This window comes from Melanostigma gelatinosum, assembly GCF_949748355.1.
Source record: "Melanostigma gelatinosum genome assembly, chromosome: 23".
In the NCBI taxonomy this organism is placed as follows: Eukaryota; Metazoa; Chordata; class Actinopteri; order Perciformes; family Zoarcidae; genus Melanostigma; species Melanostigma gelatinosum.
The window spans coordinates 6,833,390-6,850,934 of record NC_136656.1 but is presented as its reverse complement, the minus strand read 5'-3'; the positions used below and the strand labels follow the sequence as shown (position 1 = coordinate 6,850,934).

Sequence of the window (17,545 nt, the reverse complement as noted above, 5' to 3'; positions counted from 1 at the left end):
TTTGTTTGACAATGAGAAGTTAATCAGATGATCAGCAGATAGATTCAGCCACATCGCTGTTACGTCAGGTCCGGGTTTGGGTTGTATTTCTGCACATAGAACCCCTCCAGGCTCTGACATGGTGCTGTTTAGAAATAGCTACCACACACATAATAAGATGTCGGTACACCCCGACGACTTCCTCTGTTAAACGCCACACAAGCAATGCCGAAGAGAACGGCTGCGATATGAGGAAGGGGCGGAGTGGTCACATTTCATTCAGCTAAATGTGTGAAAGGGAGAAGGTGTAAATACGAGTCGACAAAGCATGTGAAAGCAGTCAAAGTACGAGGAGAAAGAGCATCAAACTGCTGCATGGAGTTGAGAAACCAGGAGGAGGATGCTAAGAGGGAAACACCTGCAGGTTAGTTATAAAAAGCATCTCGACGACAACTAATGTAACAAAACTGCAATTTTATATGAAGAGTTTGACTGAAATTCAAAGACGAACTCTTTCTCCTGAGCAAGAATCAACAGAAGAAACTGAAAGACTCTGAGCTGTGTTGTACTCTGACTTGCTGTTCAACTTGTCAGTACTTTGTGTACCTCCCCAAATACTTCACCTGCAGGCTGAACAATAACAAGCGAAGCTGCTAAAAGTGCAAGTTTCCTTCTGCATCAAGTGTCACAGTTGTTATCTGAACTGGTGTCAGAGGCCAGAGGGTAAAAGTGTGCACACATAAACGACTGATAAGCAAGTCATGACTTGATGAATACCTTATGATTATGTGTGTTTTAGTCCTGAAATCACTGGTTAGCCATGTCACTGTTTGTATCATCGACATGTAGAGAATTTAAAATGTCAACCTCAATGATCGCGTTGTTTGTTTCATGATTGTTTTTCTTTTTTTTTAACCACCACAGACGCAAGATGCTGTCAAACATGTCGGCTCACAACTCGAGTGGTTGTTGGTGTGGCAGCAACAATCCTGGTCTCGGGACTTGTTTGGTGTTTCGTATTATTTGGTGAGTATGAGTACAAGAGAATACATTTTTACAATATATTCTATTATATATATATATATATACTGTATCTATTGTACAGTTTCCAGTTAATTTGATTCTGAATCAGACAGTCAAAGGGTCCAGATTAAGTGAAACACGTGTGTGTGTGTGTGAGTGCATACAACATCTTTTTCCTGTCACTACCATGTTCTTCTTGAAATGACGACCCATCTTGAAGTAATTACGGTGACCAAGTGAAACTGGCATGAAGTTACTCGTGTTCATTTGTCAGCCACGTGGACGGCAGCACCAGAAGTGGATCAGACCTCCAGAACTTCAGGAGAGGAGATGACGACGGAGCGACTGCAGCTGTGCCAAAAACAGCGGCATGACGTTGACCTGATGCTCCACGCTGCCACTCAAGGTGACTGACACGCTGCACATTGTGACATCGAGTGGATTTAACGGATGAAGTGGTGAAGGCTCTCGTGAAATGATTCTATCGGGGATCTTCACCCTGTGCTTTCGTCATGCTCCTGCTGTTTGTAGACTCCAGGTGCCGTTTGTGTCCAGACGGATGGCGGTGGTGGAGGAGTCACTGCTACTTCTTTTCAGTGGGGCTGCAGGAAGACCGTCGGTGGAACGAGAGCGCTGAGTTCTGCCTGCAACACAACAGCAGCCTGGCGGTGATCAAAGACTCTGCAGAGATGGTAGGAGAAGGAGAAGGAGAAGGAGAAACCAGACTGGAAACACTTGGGAGCATTTCTGTCCCCAAAATGGAAATAAAGTCCTGTAAATGTTGCTTCCTCCTCAGGAATTTATCCAAAGTGTGATGGGGAAGTTCCCTCACTTTCCCTTCATGTGGATCGGACTGACAGACGCTAAGCAGGAGGGTCAGTGGCTCTGGTTGGACGGGACAGACATCCAGCACTACATGGCGTAAGTCCACATGCCATAAGTCTTCACATGAAGGATTAAATAACAGATATTGAGCATCTTAGCAGAACGGTGACAGGAGAGATACATCGGAGAATATCCTGTAGATCAGCTTTGAGACATTCCTCACTGCAAGATAGGTGAACTATCGTCCTTTGTTTTCGTACAGAATCGACTTAAACCAGATTTACAGGCACCATTATGGTAACTGGCACATTAACGTCACAGCTCAACCTGTGAAGAAACCAACTGTGCTTATTTATGTATCCCATTTTAGACATTTGTTTGTGAATACTAAAATATGAGTGAAGATGCAGTGGAGAGAAATCATTTTATTTATCCCATGGGGGGAATTTGAGTGTTACAGCAGCATCCAAGTCAGGCAAAACACCAACACAATGTAGGAAACAAAATACCACAAATAGGCCAAATAATAAAATAATAATAAATAACATTTTATGGGTTTGTTATTCATCATGTTTTCTTAAGAATGTTTCCTGCATAGAACAATGTAATTTGGTACTAATTTGATAAAAAACAAAAACTTAGTCGTGCTGATTTTAAACCCAAGTAAATATGAACTCATTCATTGTGGGAAACATTGTTCTTTATACTGTATATGTCGAAACTTTTTCTTGTCTGTTGACAATTTTTAAACATTTTTGACTGTTCAGCTGTGCACTAATTGAACACTGTATTTACAGTATTTTACCGTCATTCGTATTAAATGACATAGTTCTTAGCAGGAAACGTTCTTGGAAACTCCGAAGAGATTACAGACCTGCAACATAATGAATACAAGCTGAGAATTAAGACAAAACGCAGAACCTTGTTGAATATTCACGAAACAATGACAGAGCCAGCAACTTTAGCTCTTATAACCCAGTAGATATTGATAGAAAACACATTTCTGACCTGTACTGGTGTACTTTCATGAACATCATATATTTCAATTCTGTTTGCTTTACTACTTAAGCCGTTATATATCCATCTGTGCTCCTTTCAAAGCAACCAGACTCCATTGACAAAAACAGGACTTTGACCTCACAGAACATGGGTTGCTGGTCCACCGCTGCCTCGGCCGGTTTGTTTGTGTTATTGTGTGACGGCAGTGAGTCCAAACGAACCCTTCAAAACACCAAATCCACACAGTAACAAACTATAAGGCTGTCCGGTGTCCTCTCTCTCATCACCCACCTGTGTGTTCTGAAGGGGGACGGTGGAGTGGGATGCTGATCACAGGGACTGTGCAGACCTGAGGGGAGGTGGGAGTCTCTTCGCCTCCAGCTGTGAGGCTTACGGACCCTGGGCGTGTAAGAGAGACTCCTGACACACATCTCCATGTACTTACTTGAGGGATAAAGTCAGCTCTGCAGGGGGGGGGTGTTATGGATGTCAGAAAAAGATCAGAGATAAGAATGAAAAACATCGTATCATATATTTATTATGTTCATATCTGAAAGTGTGTTATAAAGTGCATGCATGTATCTAGATACAGAATGTGCTCACACTTTTTTTTTAAATAAATACTTTTATTTACTCCCAAGTTTTTGTTTCTCGTGGTCCGACAACAATTCTCTTAAATCATTGCAGATTTCTTGAGGTCATTTTCGGAGCGTTACGATCAGATACATCCGTCAACAACGTCATCAGCACTTTGATATAGTTCCGTCTTTGTTAATGAGTCTCCCACTGTTCAAAGTCCAACACGTAAGAGATTTAAAATTCTGCTTAAAGGGCAGAAATTGACAGACATATTTAGCAACATTCAGAGAAGGAAAATTCATGTACACTTCCAAATATTTGTGTGCTTTTGAAAGTCAGAGCTCGTGCTTTTCAGTTTAATCGAATTGATGACACCGCTTTTCGAAACAAAAATCTTCAGATTTTCTGTAAGTTTTCAATGCAATTTTTGTTCAAGTCAAAGTGAATTCTTCCAAGCGTCCAATAAGAGTCGTTAAGGCTCATCCACGTTCTTATTTATTTCCTGGATGGTCATGCATGTGCGACCATCCAGCGGGGCGAAAAGAGGGTACAGCTTCCCTCCGAAGCTTCCAGTGAAGGTGTAGATGTGGAACTTTGTTTCTGCGTTGTAGAAGGAGATCTGGCCCTCTTCGTAGTCTAAGTAGATCCCCATGCGTTGAGGCATGAGGCCGACGGGCAGTGGAGTCTCCGGCTTGGTGCAGGCGTAGAACTGGTTTGTGCTGCGCCACAGGACCCAATAGCCCTGCTTCGGGGTCATGGGGAACCGGCCCTGGCGCTTGGAGTCGGCAGTGGTCAGACCCACGCGGCAGCAGCCGTCTTTGGCTATGTCTACCTCCCAGTAGTGGCGGCCGATGCTGTAGCCCTCCCAGCCCAGCACACAGGGCCAGCCGTCGAAGCGCTGCAAGCTGTGAGGCAGGTCGGACTCCGAGTGGCCCTCCCGGACCACACGCTGGTTCTCTGACAGCTGCAGCCAGGGGTGGTTGGTCATTGGGTCCAGAATCACATCAGCTGTTCGGAAAAAAGAAAGGGGCACAAATGAGTCGTCCTGTTTGCTTTTTCTCTGTGAGATCAGATGAGGATAAAACGTAGGCTGATCTTACCTGCCGCACTGCAAATCCAAGTCCAAACTGAAATTGAGAGACGGAAATTATATTAAAATCGTAATGTATAAACCAGAAATGTTCATTGTACATAGTCTAAACTAGTGATTTCCAGGGGTCGCAAGGTGATGATTACCAGAATAGGAAAAACTAAATTTTGCTACTCAAAATGATCTTGTATTTTTGGGGAAATTTTGCCGAATGTTACTCTTTTTGTTCTTTTGAAATACTCTTCAGGCCTCTGCAAGTTATTCTAGGAGGAACAGTAGCTCTTAGATTGAAATGATTATAACTCATTGCAACACAAACTGTGAAGAGTGCTGGCTTGAAGTAGAAATGACTTTGTATTAACAGATCACAAGCAAAAGAGGTTGGGGACCACTTGTGTCAATACCAAGTATAGTATAATAATAACTGTGCTTTGAGCGTGGGTAAATCAGTGTCATTTTGATTTAAATAAAATGCGCACCTGAGTTGGGGATGTATCTTGGAATTCCTGCTTTCCAGGTCCTTTGCTTTGCCAGTAACCACAACTGTGGAATCATTTTCTGAAAAGGAAATCATAAAAATGTTTCATGAGAAAGAGCATTTCCATGTTCGCCTCTCGTTGTGACCGTGCAATCTCAAATATCACGTCAACGCTGTGTGACCTTTTCAGGGAAGCTACGTTTGGCTGTCTGTGGCGATGCCGCTGCCTTTATGAAAGCAAACGCCGCGCCATCATTTGCGTGTGTGATGATAAATCCGTTGTCAGGGACACGTATCACGTCAGAGGCAGATTAGGATCATATAAATGAATCACCAAGTTCATTTATTGATGCTCTGCACGCATTCCAAGAGCAGGGTTCACTCAAATCCCACGTTACATAAAGTTGTTTCATAACCACGCCATGCCTGCACTGCGTGGTATCATTTCAACAACTGCTTGTTTTCTCACCGCGCTGTCCTCTTTGAGCAGAGACCAGGTGATGAACTCCAGCAGAGGCAGCAGGTTAAACAGACGTTTCTTCTTCAGGCCGAGCTGACGCAACACTTTACCCAGCTCGTCGCGCTCAACGCCGCAACTCTGGAAACACCAACAACAAAAAAAAGGATTCCTTCAAAAAAACAAACACGTGACAATAACTCTGACTAATACTAAATACTAAAGACTAATACTAAAAGGTTTTGGGACTTTCGGTTTTACCTCAGTCGCCTTTTGTAGCTCCTTTGCCCACTCCATGATCCTCATTTGTGCATTCTCATTGGCATCCTCTTCTTTATTTGCACTCTCTTCACTCTCTGATGCCCAGGGCTTCTCCTTCAGGAGCTGAGGACACAAATGCGGGGAAGTTAAGATTGATATTTCTGCTCGTTTGTTGTATCAGAATATGTTTCCTTTCACGACCACGGCTGTTACAAAGGTTGCAAAGGTCACAATTTTGAGCACCACAATACTCAATCACGCATCGGCTCACGTGTGTGTGTGTGTGTGTGTACTGACCTCGTCGACATGGTGGAGCTCGTCGACCCACTCCAGGATCAGCTTCCTGCTCTCCTCGAGGCTGCGCTCGGCGCGGCTGTCTGAACTCTGGGAGTCTTTCTTACTGGTGCCCTCCTCTGGATCACCACTGCCCTGCTTAAACACAACGCGACACACTGTCAGACGATGTCATACCCTCTGAAAAACACAATGGTGGCGTCACTACGACAATCAGATGACACTTGTCGACAGTAATGTGAGTTTCAAGGCTCAGCAAAATTAGGCACCGACTGTTTTTGTTGACACTAATATTCTGAAAGTCATATGAGCCCCTTGTAAAGATATGGTGCATTACGTGTCACCCTGCAGGACAGAGGGTCATGTAACCAGGCTATAAAAGAGTCACTAATCGCGTCTGCTTTCAGCACACACCCATTCTAATTATGACATTTGACCTGAGCTGGCAAACAACAAGCGTCGACATTAATAAGAAATTGAAGAATGATAAAAGGGGGAAACAAACATGAGCACTTCCTTGTCTTGTTTCTTAAGTCTACAATTGGCGTGCAAGATATTCACACAAACCTTTCTGTATTTGGTCTTTGCCTTCTAAATTCACACGTGATACTGCTGTTAATGAGTGATATTGTACAGAATTGCAATTTCCCTTTCACCTAATAAGTCAATAAGAAACCGACAGGTAGCTCAGGCTGCTGTGGCCACATAAACTGAAACAAGAACATGGTTCCCATTTCCCCACAGCTTCAGGGATCTTTTTATGATTGACTGTAAAGTTCTTTATCGAGCTTTAAAACGTGCTTCTCTATATATCCAGAGATTTTCTTTCATTTCCTGTTCCAGATCACCAAGGTCCTCCACTTCTTGTCTTTAATATGCTCCTTATTCGTCACATAAAGGTACCGGTAAGCTGCCTTCTGTTGTTATGCCTCTGATACTAGAACGACAGGCTCTCTTTGTATTTTCAAAAGGAAATTAGAGCACTTTTAAATTTGGAGTATCGTTAAATCCTTATTTTTTTAAGCTTTTATCATTGTTTTTTTGCATTATTCTTTTATTCCAGGTGTTTGCTTTATTTTATTCTATTTATTTGAATGATTTTTAACATGATGTTGTTGTAATCTTTAGTCTTTCTTGGGGCTGCATGTTTGTATGAAAGATGCTTGATAAATAAATACATAGACGTTTTTCCCTTCCTTCTCTCATGTCCTACCTTGCACACTTGATCCACCTGCTCCTTCCAGTGATGGATGAACTGCACACACTCCTGCAGGTTGCGTAGATCCTTCAGGCCGTTCTGACGAGGATGTTGCTGCAGGAAACGTAACAGGTCACATTTACATGTTTATTCCTACCACAGGCTTTCTTTTGTTATGATCGTCAAAAACCCAAAATGGGAAATTCATACATGTTTTTAAAAAAAAATATGGTGAAACAACAACAGAATCACTGAAATAATACAAAGAGAGGAATATCAGTTTCATCAAAATCCAGGCTGTTTTGATGTACCGTGTGTTTGGTGAGGTTGCTGGCGCCTCTGCTGGGGGCCGAGCTGTGAATCTGGACGTCCTCCTCGGGCAGCGTCCAGCGTACGGCCCCGATGGAGCTGCTCTGGGTGCTGCTGCTGTCACCCAGCGTGTCCACTCCTGCAGGTGGGACACATCCAGGAGAAAACAACAGTCTTTTGAGTTCCAGTTCATATCAGTTCACACGGCTGATTTCCAACACAGACATCCAGAAAAACATTCGGGAAAAAGGAAGGTTTAACTTTTCCAACAAAGGAAGTAAATCAACATGTCAGCGTGTTGATATTCTGATCATAATAATAGAAAATATAATTAACAGTGATTCAGAGTGGCTTGAAGAGTGTCGGCAATCAATTATTTACAGACACAATCAAAGACTTTAAACGCTGAATGATTTACTGTAATTATTGATTGAATGAAGATATATATATATATTTTTTTTAAACCTACTTTTAGCAGTTTTCAGGATACTCTTCATCTCCATCTCCATCTCTCACAGCTGTGAAGCAGAGAATAGTGGAAATGTAATGCGGATGAAAGAAGTAAAAGCAGCAATACAGAAATATAAAAATACAAGTAAATTACAAGTAAAAGTCCGGCATTGAAGCTGTAAGTAATATTAGCAAAATGTACTTTATGTATTGAGAGTAAAACGGCCCATCTCAGCTGCTTATATTGACTTTATCATTGAATCATTTTTTACTGATGTATAAATGTGTCGTCGGAACTAATTTAAACGATTTTATTGACTGTTAAATCGATAGCAATCGATCAAATATTTCCAGATTTACGTTCTCTTTGTCAAGAAACTTCTTAATAAGTTAAAAATATTTCAATGGAAATATGATACAGCTACAGAATGTTGAGACACTTGCTTTAAAAAGATGTGATGCACTTGTAAAGACGTACTGAAAGCTACATATTTGATCTGATCTTTCACTGTAAATGACAAACACTTCGAAAAACAATTTAAACATGTTCATAATTTATGATATCAATCATTTATTTCGATAGAATTCTGCAGGCTGGTGTTTGTTTCATACCTCTTGTCTGAGGGAGCGGTGGTGCAGCTCCGCTGGTGGAGACGACTGGACGGCCGCTGCGCTCCAGTCTGCGGTTTTGTTCTTCTCTGCGTCTCTCTGATCTTTGGACTTTTTTTTTTATGGCCTCTGATGGAAAGGTCTCTGACGCGAAATCTAACGGCTTGCCGGCAACTGCTGTCACTATTCCCAGAAGGGCACGTAGGCCTGATATACTTTATAACTCTAAAATAAAAAAAGATTACAAGAAATAATACTCACAGGGTGTGACAACGTTATGCAAAGACCGTTGTCATGGGTGTTGATGTGGCTGAACGGCTCATAAAGCCAATTTCTTGGCGGGAAAAGATTTTAAAAAATCAAACCACGCCCTTTAGCAAGCAGTTTCAGATTTATTGTCAAATGCGGGCAAATCTGTGACACTCGAACAAATGTAAAAAAAAAAAGAACAAAAAATCCAGACTCATTGAAATTATAATCCTTACAATCTCAACAGAAGAAACTTGTTTGCATTTATAAAAGTGGCGTCACATCTCTTACTCTACCGGTTTCAAAACAAGCCAAAGACTGCTCTGTCAGCACGGTACCTTACAAATATGTACATACAAGTAAATGCATATAAAAAAAAAAAAGTTTTCTACGTCAGATCGTCAGATGCTGCCTGATTTCAGATGCACAGCTTCTCCTCGCGTGCAGGAGTTTGTCAAATCGTCCCCGTGAAATGTTTTAGTTCCAGTTGAGGAAGAACTGCTTGAAGATGATGGTCTCCTTCCCCTGTGGAAGTATCTCCACCTGCAGCACAACACACAGACACCTTTACAGCTGGAGGCGATAAACTAGACCCGCGAACAATCCTTTAAAATCATTGCAAGCCGCTGTCAAGGCTGCAGGGGCCAGAGCTGGTGATGAGCAACTAGTGGGAGAGCAGCTAGAATAACATTTTCAGGAAGTGAGAGACTAGTTTTTACATCTTTAGCGAGAGTTTAGAATCAGTACCTGTGTTTTCATCCTGGGGTACTTCATTTGTTCGATGAAGTTATCCGCCATCTGTAGGGCCACCTGCTTCTCCTCATTGTTTGCTCCAGTACCTGACAGTCAAACAATGTCGAACATTAGCTCTGGCAGTTTCATATATATATATATATATATACAGCATATTGACATTTAAAGTGATGTTTTGACACTGTGCAGATGTGGACAGGATGAGACTACAAATAATGCCGGTGTTATTTAAGAAATGCTCATCACTTCACTTTCCCAAGTTGCGGCCTTGAGACTCTCCTCCCTGTGAAAACTGTCAGCCGTTATTTTTCACACTGCTCATTAAAATTTGATCCGATGAGATACCGAATATATCACTGGCATGTATAACAACTATCACTTTCCTCGGGATGCATTTCAGGCGCCGCGGGTTTTGCTGCCCCGGGGTCAAGTGGTACTTCCTCACCTTTCCAGACGAAGATCTTTCCGTTGGCGCCGTTGTCCAGAATGAAGCAGTCGTCACGAACCAGCAGATCCTTGGCAAACGGGCTCTTCTTCGACACTTTGGTCATGGTCATGGAACCTGTCGCATCAGACACCTGCGGAGTAAATGTACACACATTCTTGTACTTGAATGATGTAAACGGTGGTTTGATGCGATAGGTTTCCAAAGCTTTGCAGATGGCGTTACCTTGTAGAGGGAGGCAGAGTTGGAAGCGTCTGCTTGCTTGTCCTCCTCTGGCGTGCTCTCTGCCAGCTGAGGCATCTGACCCAGGACCTGCTCAGCAACAACAACAACATGATCCACAGCTTGTCTTTCAGGATTTCCTTCAGTTGATTTTCAATCATTTTTGGATGTTGACCTGGATATGTGCTTGTTTCCTTTTTGAGATCATGAAGATTTATGTTTACACAGTTAATTGTTCATATGTACATTGAATTCATTTAGTCAGTGACTTTAAAAGGGTTACAATAACCTGCTGAATCTATTGTTGTCCTCACGTTTATGAACTCGCTTTAAGTCTTTCTGGCTTCTGATTGGTCAGTTCAGTCACATGACGATGAGGGAAGTGTGAAGAACAGTAAAGTAATACTGCTTAAGAACGTTTTCCGTCTCCTTCTAGATGTTTCGTCTCAACGAGAGTGATTCAACCGTTGCATATTGAACCCTCACCTCACACTAATTATGAAGCTGCAGGCAGCAGATGGTCGGCTTGGAAGAAACAAAGGGCAACAGCTGTTCTGCCTCTGTTCAAACCAGGCCTTAAGCTCACTCATTAACACGTGCATGAGGGTGGGCACGTTTTTTGTTGTCTAAATCCGAGACAGAAAGCAAATTGGTGCATTTCAGAAAATGTCAAACGGTTCCTTTAAAAGGATCTATGTCCTTTACAATTAAAACGATTTTCATTTGCACAATTAAAGTGTATTTATGGAAGTTGAGTATGGACACCATCCTGGGTTTGATTCCAGACTTTGGGCCTTTGATGCATGTAATTCCCCTCTCTCTCTCTCTCTCTCTCTCTCTCTCTCTCTCTCTCTCTCTCTCTCTCTCTCTCTCTCTCTCTCTCTCTCTCTCTCTCTCTCTCGCTCGCTCGCTCTCTCTCTCTCTCTCTCTCTCTCTGTCCCCAAATCCAGTCTGCTTTTCTGCACTGTCAAATATAAGCAACACAAACAGAAGCCTTTACCTTCAGCATCTCCTCGGGCTCGTCGCCCTCGTTGATGTCCACAATGCGCGCTTTACCGTGTCTGTCCGTGTCACGGATCAGCGAGGCGATCTCGCGCACCATCTGCTTCTCGAACATGTTGGCCTGCGACCCGATCCACGACACGATGGTCTGGGTAGGGCCAACGAGACAGCATGAGATCACAACAACTGCGAAAACGGTCACATATCACATCATATATTCGTGTTCGCCTCGTGCAATTTTTGCAGATTCACAACCAACTTGATTTCAGATCACAACAGTAGATACGGAGTGCTTATAGGCCAACTTGTGAAAGCGGACAGATGTTTTTTTTCGTTTCACCTCTCCGAGGTCCAGGATGAAGCAGTCTCCTTTGTTGAAGCTGCTCCAGGACAGCTCCACCTCCTTGGCACGGATGTTGCGTTTCCCTTTGATCTGGTACAACCTCTGCACCGTCCCGGAGCACTGAGTCCTCCTGAAACCCGACTCCACCCCGCCCACCTGTGACAGACACGCATGGGGTATTCGTGTCACGGCATTGAGGCTTTTAGGTTTATTTTGTTATGCTTCTTATCATTTGCCCATGCTGGGAAATGAAAGCTGTAACTAATGAACTTGGTGCCCTGCGAATCGAGTTGGGTGAATGAACTTTGGAACAATGGTCCATAATATCCGGGGCGCTGTAAAGTCATAAAAGGGATAAAGCATTCATAATTCATTAATATTACCTGGGTTGAAGGTGCTCTTTCTATGACATTCTTATTTTCATATAGTTTATACCGGATTGCATCTTTCTTTCATTTAAACGTTCATGGAAGGTGTTTTTTTGTGACGGTGGAGATATTTGTTCTGTGAATTTCTCTCATATTTCGATGGCGTTTAAAGCGTCTGCACATGCAGAATCAGGTCTGTTTCTTCCTCACCTTGTAGCTGACGCCTCTGGGGAAGAGGGCCATGAAGTCGGCGGACTCGTAGCCCTGGACGTGCCTGTGCTGAATGGGGTCGCCGCTCAGAAAGTTGTCCAGCTGGGTGGCCAGCATGGCGCACGCTACCTGCTCGTCCCTGGACGACTTCTCACCTACGACAGAGAAGAGGTCAAGAGAGGAAAGAACTGATTAAAACTGATTTTCTGAACATCTTTTTCTTCATGCACAACACATGTAGGCGACCTTACTTTCTGTTCACAGTTTCTGATTTATGAACCTTTTGGTTTGTTAGAAGGAAGTGATCTTTGAATGACCTGAGAACAAAGGAAAAACCATGAGGCCAGAAAGGTTAACGTGCCACAGTATGAGGAACAAAGAGCCGCTGACAGAGGTGGTGGGTCATGGAGATGAAAAGCAAACAGTGTGTCGGCCAGCGGACGCACAAAGACAACAGAGTCAGCTGTAAACAAGTGGAGGAGGGAGGGAGGCTTCATATAGATGCTTGAGCACAGAGAGCCGTCTCCAAGCTACAACAATCAGCTTAGTGTTACCTAAGCACCGGATACATGCTGGAAACAACAGCCACATTTGAGTAATGTAGCGGTGCTGCATTTTTAATGTGCCCCCTCGCTCCAAAACCATCCCAATTTCCCTCGGGACTTCTTTCTCTCTCCCTCCTCTCATCGTCCCTCCTTCCCTCTGCATCCAGCCTCTCTCCTCATGTGTCATCGCCATGAGTGGGATGAAGTGTGCACATCTGTCTTTTGTTGTTTTTCTGCACTGATCACCAAGTCAAATTTCAATCCGTCTTTTAATTTGATGAAAAAACGATTCTGATTGTGTTGTTTTCTTCATGACAGATGTTCTTAACCCAGATGTTTCTCTCTCACCTATCCACATGTGGAGGTCGGCTCCCAATTGGCCACGGTTATCCAGCACCAGGTAGGAGTCCCCGTCATAAAAGGCTCCGACCTCGGAGGGATCCAGCGGCACCGCCTTCATCTTCTCCACCCGCCACACTCGGAGGCCCGGCTCGCTGACCTCGGGACCAAACTGACCTGGTGCTGCCTTGGGGAGCATACTGCAAGGAGAGAAGAAGAAGAAAAGGACGGTAAGACAAAAGGAAAGGGGACACATTGTGCTGTAGAGAGGGCAGAAAATCTGAGGGAATTGTCTCCACCGACTGACAAATGTGATTTTTTTGACAATGAATAACAGTCAGGTGGAACTCTGAGTCACACTTAGTTGAAGCAAATCCCCTCCTACAGAAGGGGAAGACGTTGGCTGAAACAGGAAGTGTAAATCCGTCGAGTTGCGGCATGTTTCCATGTGGGAGTGGATGCTCGGTTTTGGTCAGAGTAAAGAGAAGTACAAGCAGAAGTCAAGTCCTCGAGACAAATTCAGAAAGTGCCAAAGTTGTCACCGTCACAAGACGGGTGTCCATTTCTTGACATTCTGACTCAAGTGTTACAGAACTCTACTGCTCTCCACACCGACAGACATATGAACAGAGCGGAGGGAGCGGTTGATGTGCAAATAACACTTCCACTCGACACACAATGAGGAGTTGTGCTGCTGCTTAACAACCACATCAGGCCACATTACATCACTTCTATGCAACACAAGACCAAGCAGGCCACGCTAACACGACTAAGCCAGGCGTGGCTGTGTGCAAGCAAGATCAGGTCACAGGTGGGACTGAGCCAGGTATGGATTTGGATGAGTCACTCTCATGTACTCTCTGTCTTGTAGTTTTTCCCCACCATGACACAGGTTGTTTATACGAACACACCTCTATCTCTTCCTGCTTGTCGCCTTGTATTCTGCATTACTGCTACCTTTCTGTTAGCGTTTAGCTTTCAACCATATCTCGTGGTCTTCCTCGGCAGATGGAGACAGCTCCGTTCATCGTGTGATGTGGCACGACAAACTGGAGTTTGCTCAGTTGTTCGGTCATTTAGGCAAAGTGATGACTGAGCTGTATATTAAGAGGACAAATCTGAGTTGTTGTTGTTGTTTATGTGGTGTTTTAAGGTCAAGAATGAACTTTTTCCTCATTTTCAGTTTGATCGACTCAGCGAGAAGTCGACTTCAGCACTTCTTGACTGACACGTATTTAATACGAAGTTATCTGATGCACGATAAGAGTGTTCTATAGCTGCAGTTTGGTGCTCGCACGGATCATCAAAGGATTAAGAAGAATTCCTGGATGATAACACACAAGCTCAGCTCAAGTTACAGCGACATCAGCTGAAGCTTCTGCTGAAGTTTGATAAGAATTAAGCCCTGCAGCTTCATGGCCGTTGTTACATCGATATAAATATCACTGTGTTCAAATATACCAATTGAATACGGGCGTGACATTTAATGAACCTTCTTGTTCCACCCATCATTATGTCGGTCAGTAGTTTATGTTTTAATTGTGCTGTTAGACCGACGCCAGCAACTGAGGACACAGATTAAAAACATGCAAAACACAGCCACAACCTCTCCTTTAGAATCTCTTCACGTTACTCATAAGGCAGCAGAAACAGTCCACGCCCATCGTGGTCAGTCAAGCAGGATGTCGCAACAGCAACGCCCCTTTCCGTTTTGGGGGGTTTTCAGTTTGGAAGGTAGTTTTTACGACTCCGTCACTCTCGTCTCCTGTTGTCTGATACCAGCTAATACGTTTACAACTCATTTTAGTAAGCTGTGAGCAATAAACAGGTGCGGCCTACTGACCAAAACAAACCAGACGGAGAGAGTAAAAGTGCAGCGGAGTGAAGATATGAACACATGGATTGGTAGAGGAGGTAAGGGAGCGAGGAAAGGGCCCGAGGAAGCACATGCAGGGCCGAGAGTTAAGGTTACAATGCTTGGACAGCCGCTCCAAGAGCACGTAGGGAGGCAGAGGAAAAGGCCCGATACACTTAACTGTAAGATCTCCTGAGGTACCTCCAGCATGATGTCTGACTCCGGCTCCATTCTGCGTGTCCACTGGTGTGTGTGTGTGTGTGTGACCCGGTGTGTGTGGGGTTGTGAGGGATCGAGAGGTCTGGCGAGGAGGAGTGTTAGCGCTCACCTGGCCTGGTTAGCTTATATGTGAGAGGTAACTGGAGCCGGTGTGATGAAAGCCTACCTGCCGCCTGAGGATAGGACGCTGTGTGTGGTGGGGGGGGGGCAGAGTCGGGTTCCTGGTTCCTGGCTAAAGCTAAACACCATGTGGATAATTAGTGGGAGAGCAAACTGCTGGCTCCTCCATCTTTCCACTCTTCACTTCTCCTCTGACTCCAGCTCTTCCTCCCTCCTACTTTACCCTGTTTACCCTCATCATACGCAAAGACCAACACAAACTCTCACTGTTACGTTCCCAAGGAGGCGTGTCGCTACAACTTTAGGCCCTCCACATGCTCGGGAAGTCACTCTGAACACCCATTCACCATCATTCGTTTACAAATGCAAGTCACTCGGCCTCTCACAGTAGTCACAACATGTGGAAAATCGTCTTAATTGACCCTTTCAATTATTGTTGTTATTATTATTTTGTAATTTAAGGGCACACGCTGTATTTTGGGGCTCTTGGTAGTGAGCACTAGTCCTAAAATGATCAGTAAACATAACCTCTGAAATGTGAGATCTTTCCTGTGTTATTGCTCTGTGCGGCGTTGAGCTGGTTATTTATTTTATGAGCTGGAGGCCTTAAAGATTGAATCTTTAGACTCTGGACTCTTTATAGAGTCAACCGCTTTGATCCGATCTTGTCGTTTACATCAAAGGAATAAGAAAATAAATTAAGAAAGGAATAAATTAAGAAAGGAATAAATTGCAACGCGAGTCTTGATTATGTCACCAAAAGAGAAGAACAAGGCCGACAATAAGATATTCTAAAAACAGATAGAAGCTTTTGCCCTTTTGACCTGGGCTATACTGGAGTGGTCAGTGGGGTCGGGTTAAATGGAGACATGGAGACCAGGGGGGTTTAGATGGAAACAAGAGGTCACTGTTGGGCTACAGGGGTCACTGACTCAATCAGTCATTCATGCGTTGATAACCAGACAGAAATATGAGAGCAGACAATATGAGAGCAGACAATATGAGAGCAGACAATATGTCAGCGGACAGAGCGGCAGGCGTGGAGAGACCTGAGAGCAACCTGTCAATTGATGGGTAGACAGAGTGTGTGTGTGTGTGTGTGTGTGCACGAAGCAATTCTTGCTTTGATACCCAACCCTAATTTTAAGGAAGTTGCTGCAAGTAAGACCAGGATGATAGTGAGACATGGACACTTGAGGTTGGGTTCCCCCGCTGACAACAGAAGAAGGTGAAGCAGACAAGAAGCAAAGAGTTTGAATGTCAGAGTGAGTCTCGCTGAAGTTAAACTAAAGATTCATTGTCCCGTTGTGAGATTCCTCAGCTGATTACAAGAGACGGAATGTGAAGAGCAAACAGGGACAGAAGTGTAAGGGAGGCAAAATATGAAAGGAATTCCTTCAACGTGAAAGACAAAACGGACAAAGAAAGAACAAATCAGACTGTACAGCAAAAAATATCAGGTTCATGTTGAAAACTTACCTTGGAGAGTGAGTTGGCGGTGGGACACAACACGTCTGAGCGGAGAGCGGAGAGAAAAGTACAGTCATGCAAGGAGAAACACGTCCCTAAACCCACAAATTCCTTCTTTCTCTCACGCTCTAACACACACACACACACACACACACACACACACACACACACACACACACACACACACATATTTCCTGCCTCTGTCTTAGGCCAGCCTTAGGCCAGCCCTCTGACTCAACCACAAAAGAAGCAAAAAGTGCGGAAACTTGATTGAATCATGACTTCAAATGGAGGAAGAGGAAGCAAACTAGACAAATCCGTATTCATCTGATAAAACAGCTCATTTTCAACCTGATTTTTAATGCTTGAATTTCATTACTTTCTTTACAAAATACAAAAATGAGGTGACACAAAAACACAAATTACAAAAGATGTCCTCTAAATTCCATCATCTCTCGTAGCTTTCTAGTACCACGAACTTGAATACTGTTGTCCTTCCTTTCTAATCTCCTCGCACTTAAAAGTTGAACTTTTTAAAAGGTAAACTCTCTTTCTAACAACTGCCCTCTCATAAATGACGATCTGCACGGTTGGTAAATATCTCCACAGCAGCCGATTTTTTTTTATATATATTTTTTATATATATATATATATATATATATTTTGTTTTTTATATATATATATATATATTTATATATATATATATATATATTTATATATATATATATATATTTATATATATATATTTATATATATAAATATAAAAATATATATATATATATAAAAAATAAATATAGATATATATATATATAAATATATTTTTATATATATATATATATATATATTTTTATATA

At 43.2% G+C, this 17,545-nt stretch overlaps 3 protein-coding genes across 3 annotated transcripts; 1 reads left to right on the top strand and 2 right to left on the bottom strand.

The window, feature by feature from the left end:
- Positions 1-1,332: 1,332 nt before the first annotated feature.
- LOC306796811 (C-type lectin domain family 12 member B-like) lies at positions 1,333-3,250 on the top strand (the record flags this gene model as incomplete). The annotated part of the gene is made up of 4 exons (XM_079295879.1): positions 1,333-1,408; positions 1,534-1,694; positions 1,799-1,923; positions 3,133-3,250. The coding sequence occupies 4 exons, from the start codon at positions 1,333-1,335 to the stop codon at positions 3,248-3,250; spliced, it is 480 nt and encodes a 159-aa protein (XP_079152005.1).
- Positions 3,251-3,537: 287 nt separating this feature from the next.
- On the bottom strand, positions 3,538-8,001 carry LOC306796810 (E3 ubiquitin-protein ligase TRIM69; the record flags this gene model as incomplete). Its single annotated transcript, XM_079295878.1, has 9 exons — positions 3,538-4,413; positions 4,506-4,532; positions 4,975-5,053; positions 5,443-5,571; positions 5,692-5,814; positions 5,989-6,120; positions 7,199-7,297; positions 7,495-7,631; positions 7,962-8,001. 9 exons carry the CDS (start codon positions 7,999-8,001, stop codon positions 3,878-3,880), a joined length of 1,302 nt encoding a protein of 433 aa, XP_079152004.1. The 3' UTR covers positions 3,538-3,877.
- Positions 8,002-8,923: 922 nt separating this feature from the next.
- On the bottom strand, positions 8,924-16,824 carry capgb (capping protein (actin filament), gelsolin-like b). Its single transcript, XM_079295036.1, has 9 exons — positions 16,701-16,824; positions 13,037-13,227; positions 12,144-12,298; positions 11,563-11,721; positions 11,221-11,370; positions 10,224-10,310; positions 9,999-10,131; positions 9,548-9,639; positions 8,924-9,343 (listed from the first exon to the last, which is right to left on the bottom strand). The coding sequence occupies exons 1-9, from the start codon at positions 16,766-16,768 to the stop codon at positions 9,278-9,280; spliced, it is 1,101 nt and encodes a 366-aa protein (XP_079151162.1). The 5' UTR covers positions 16,769-16,824; the 3' UTR covers positions 8,924-9,277.
- Positions 16,825-17,545: the final 721 nt, after the last annotated feature.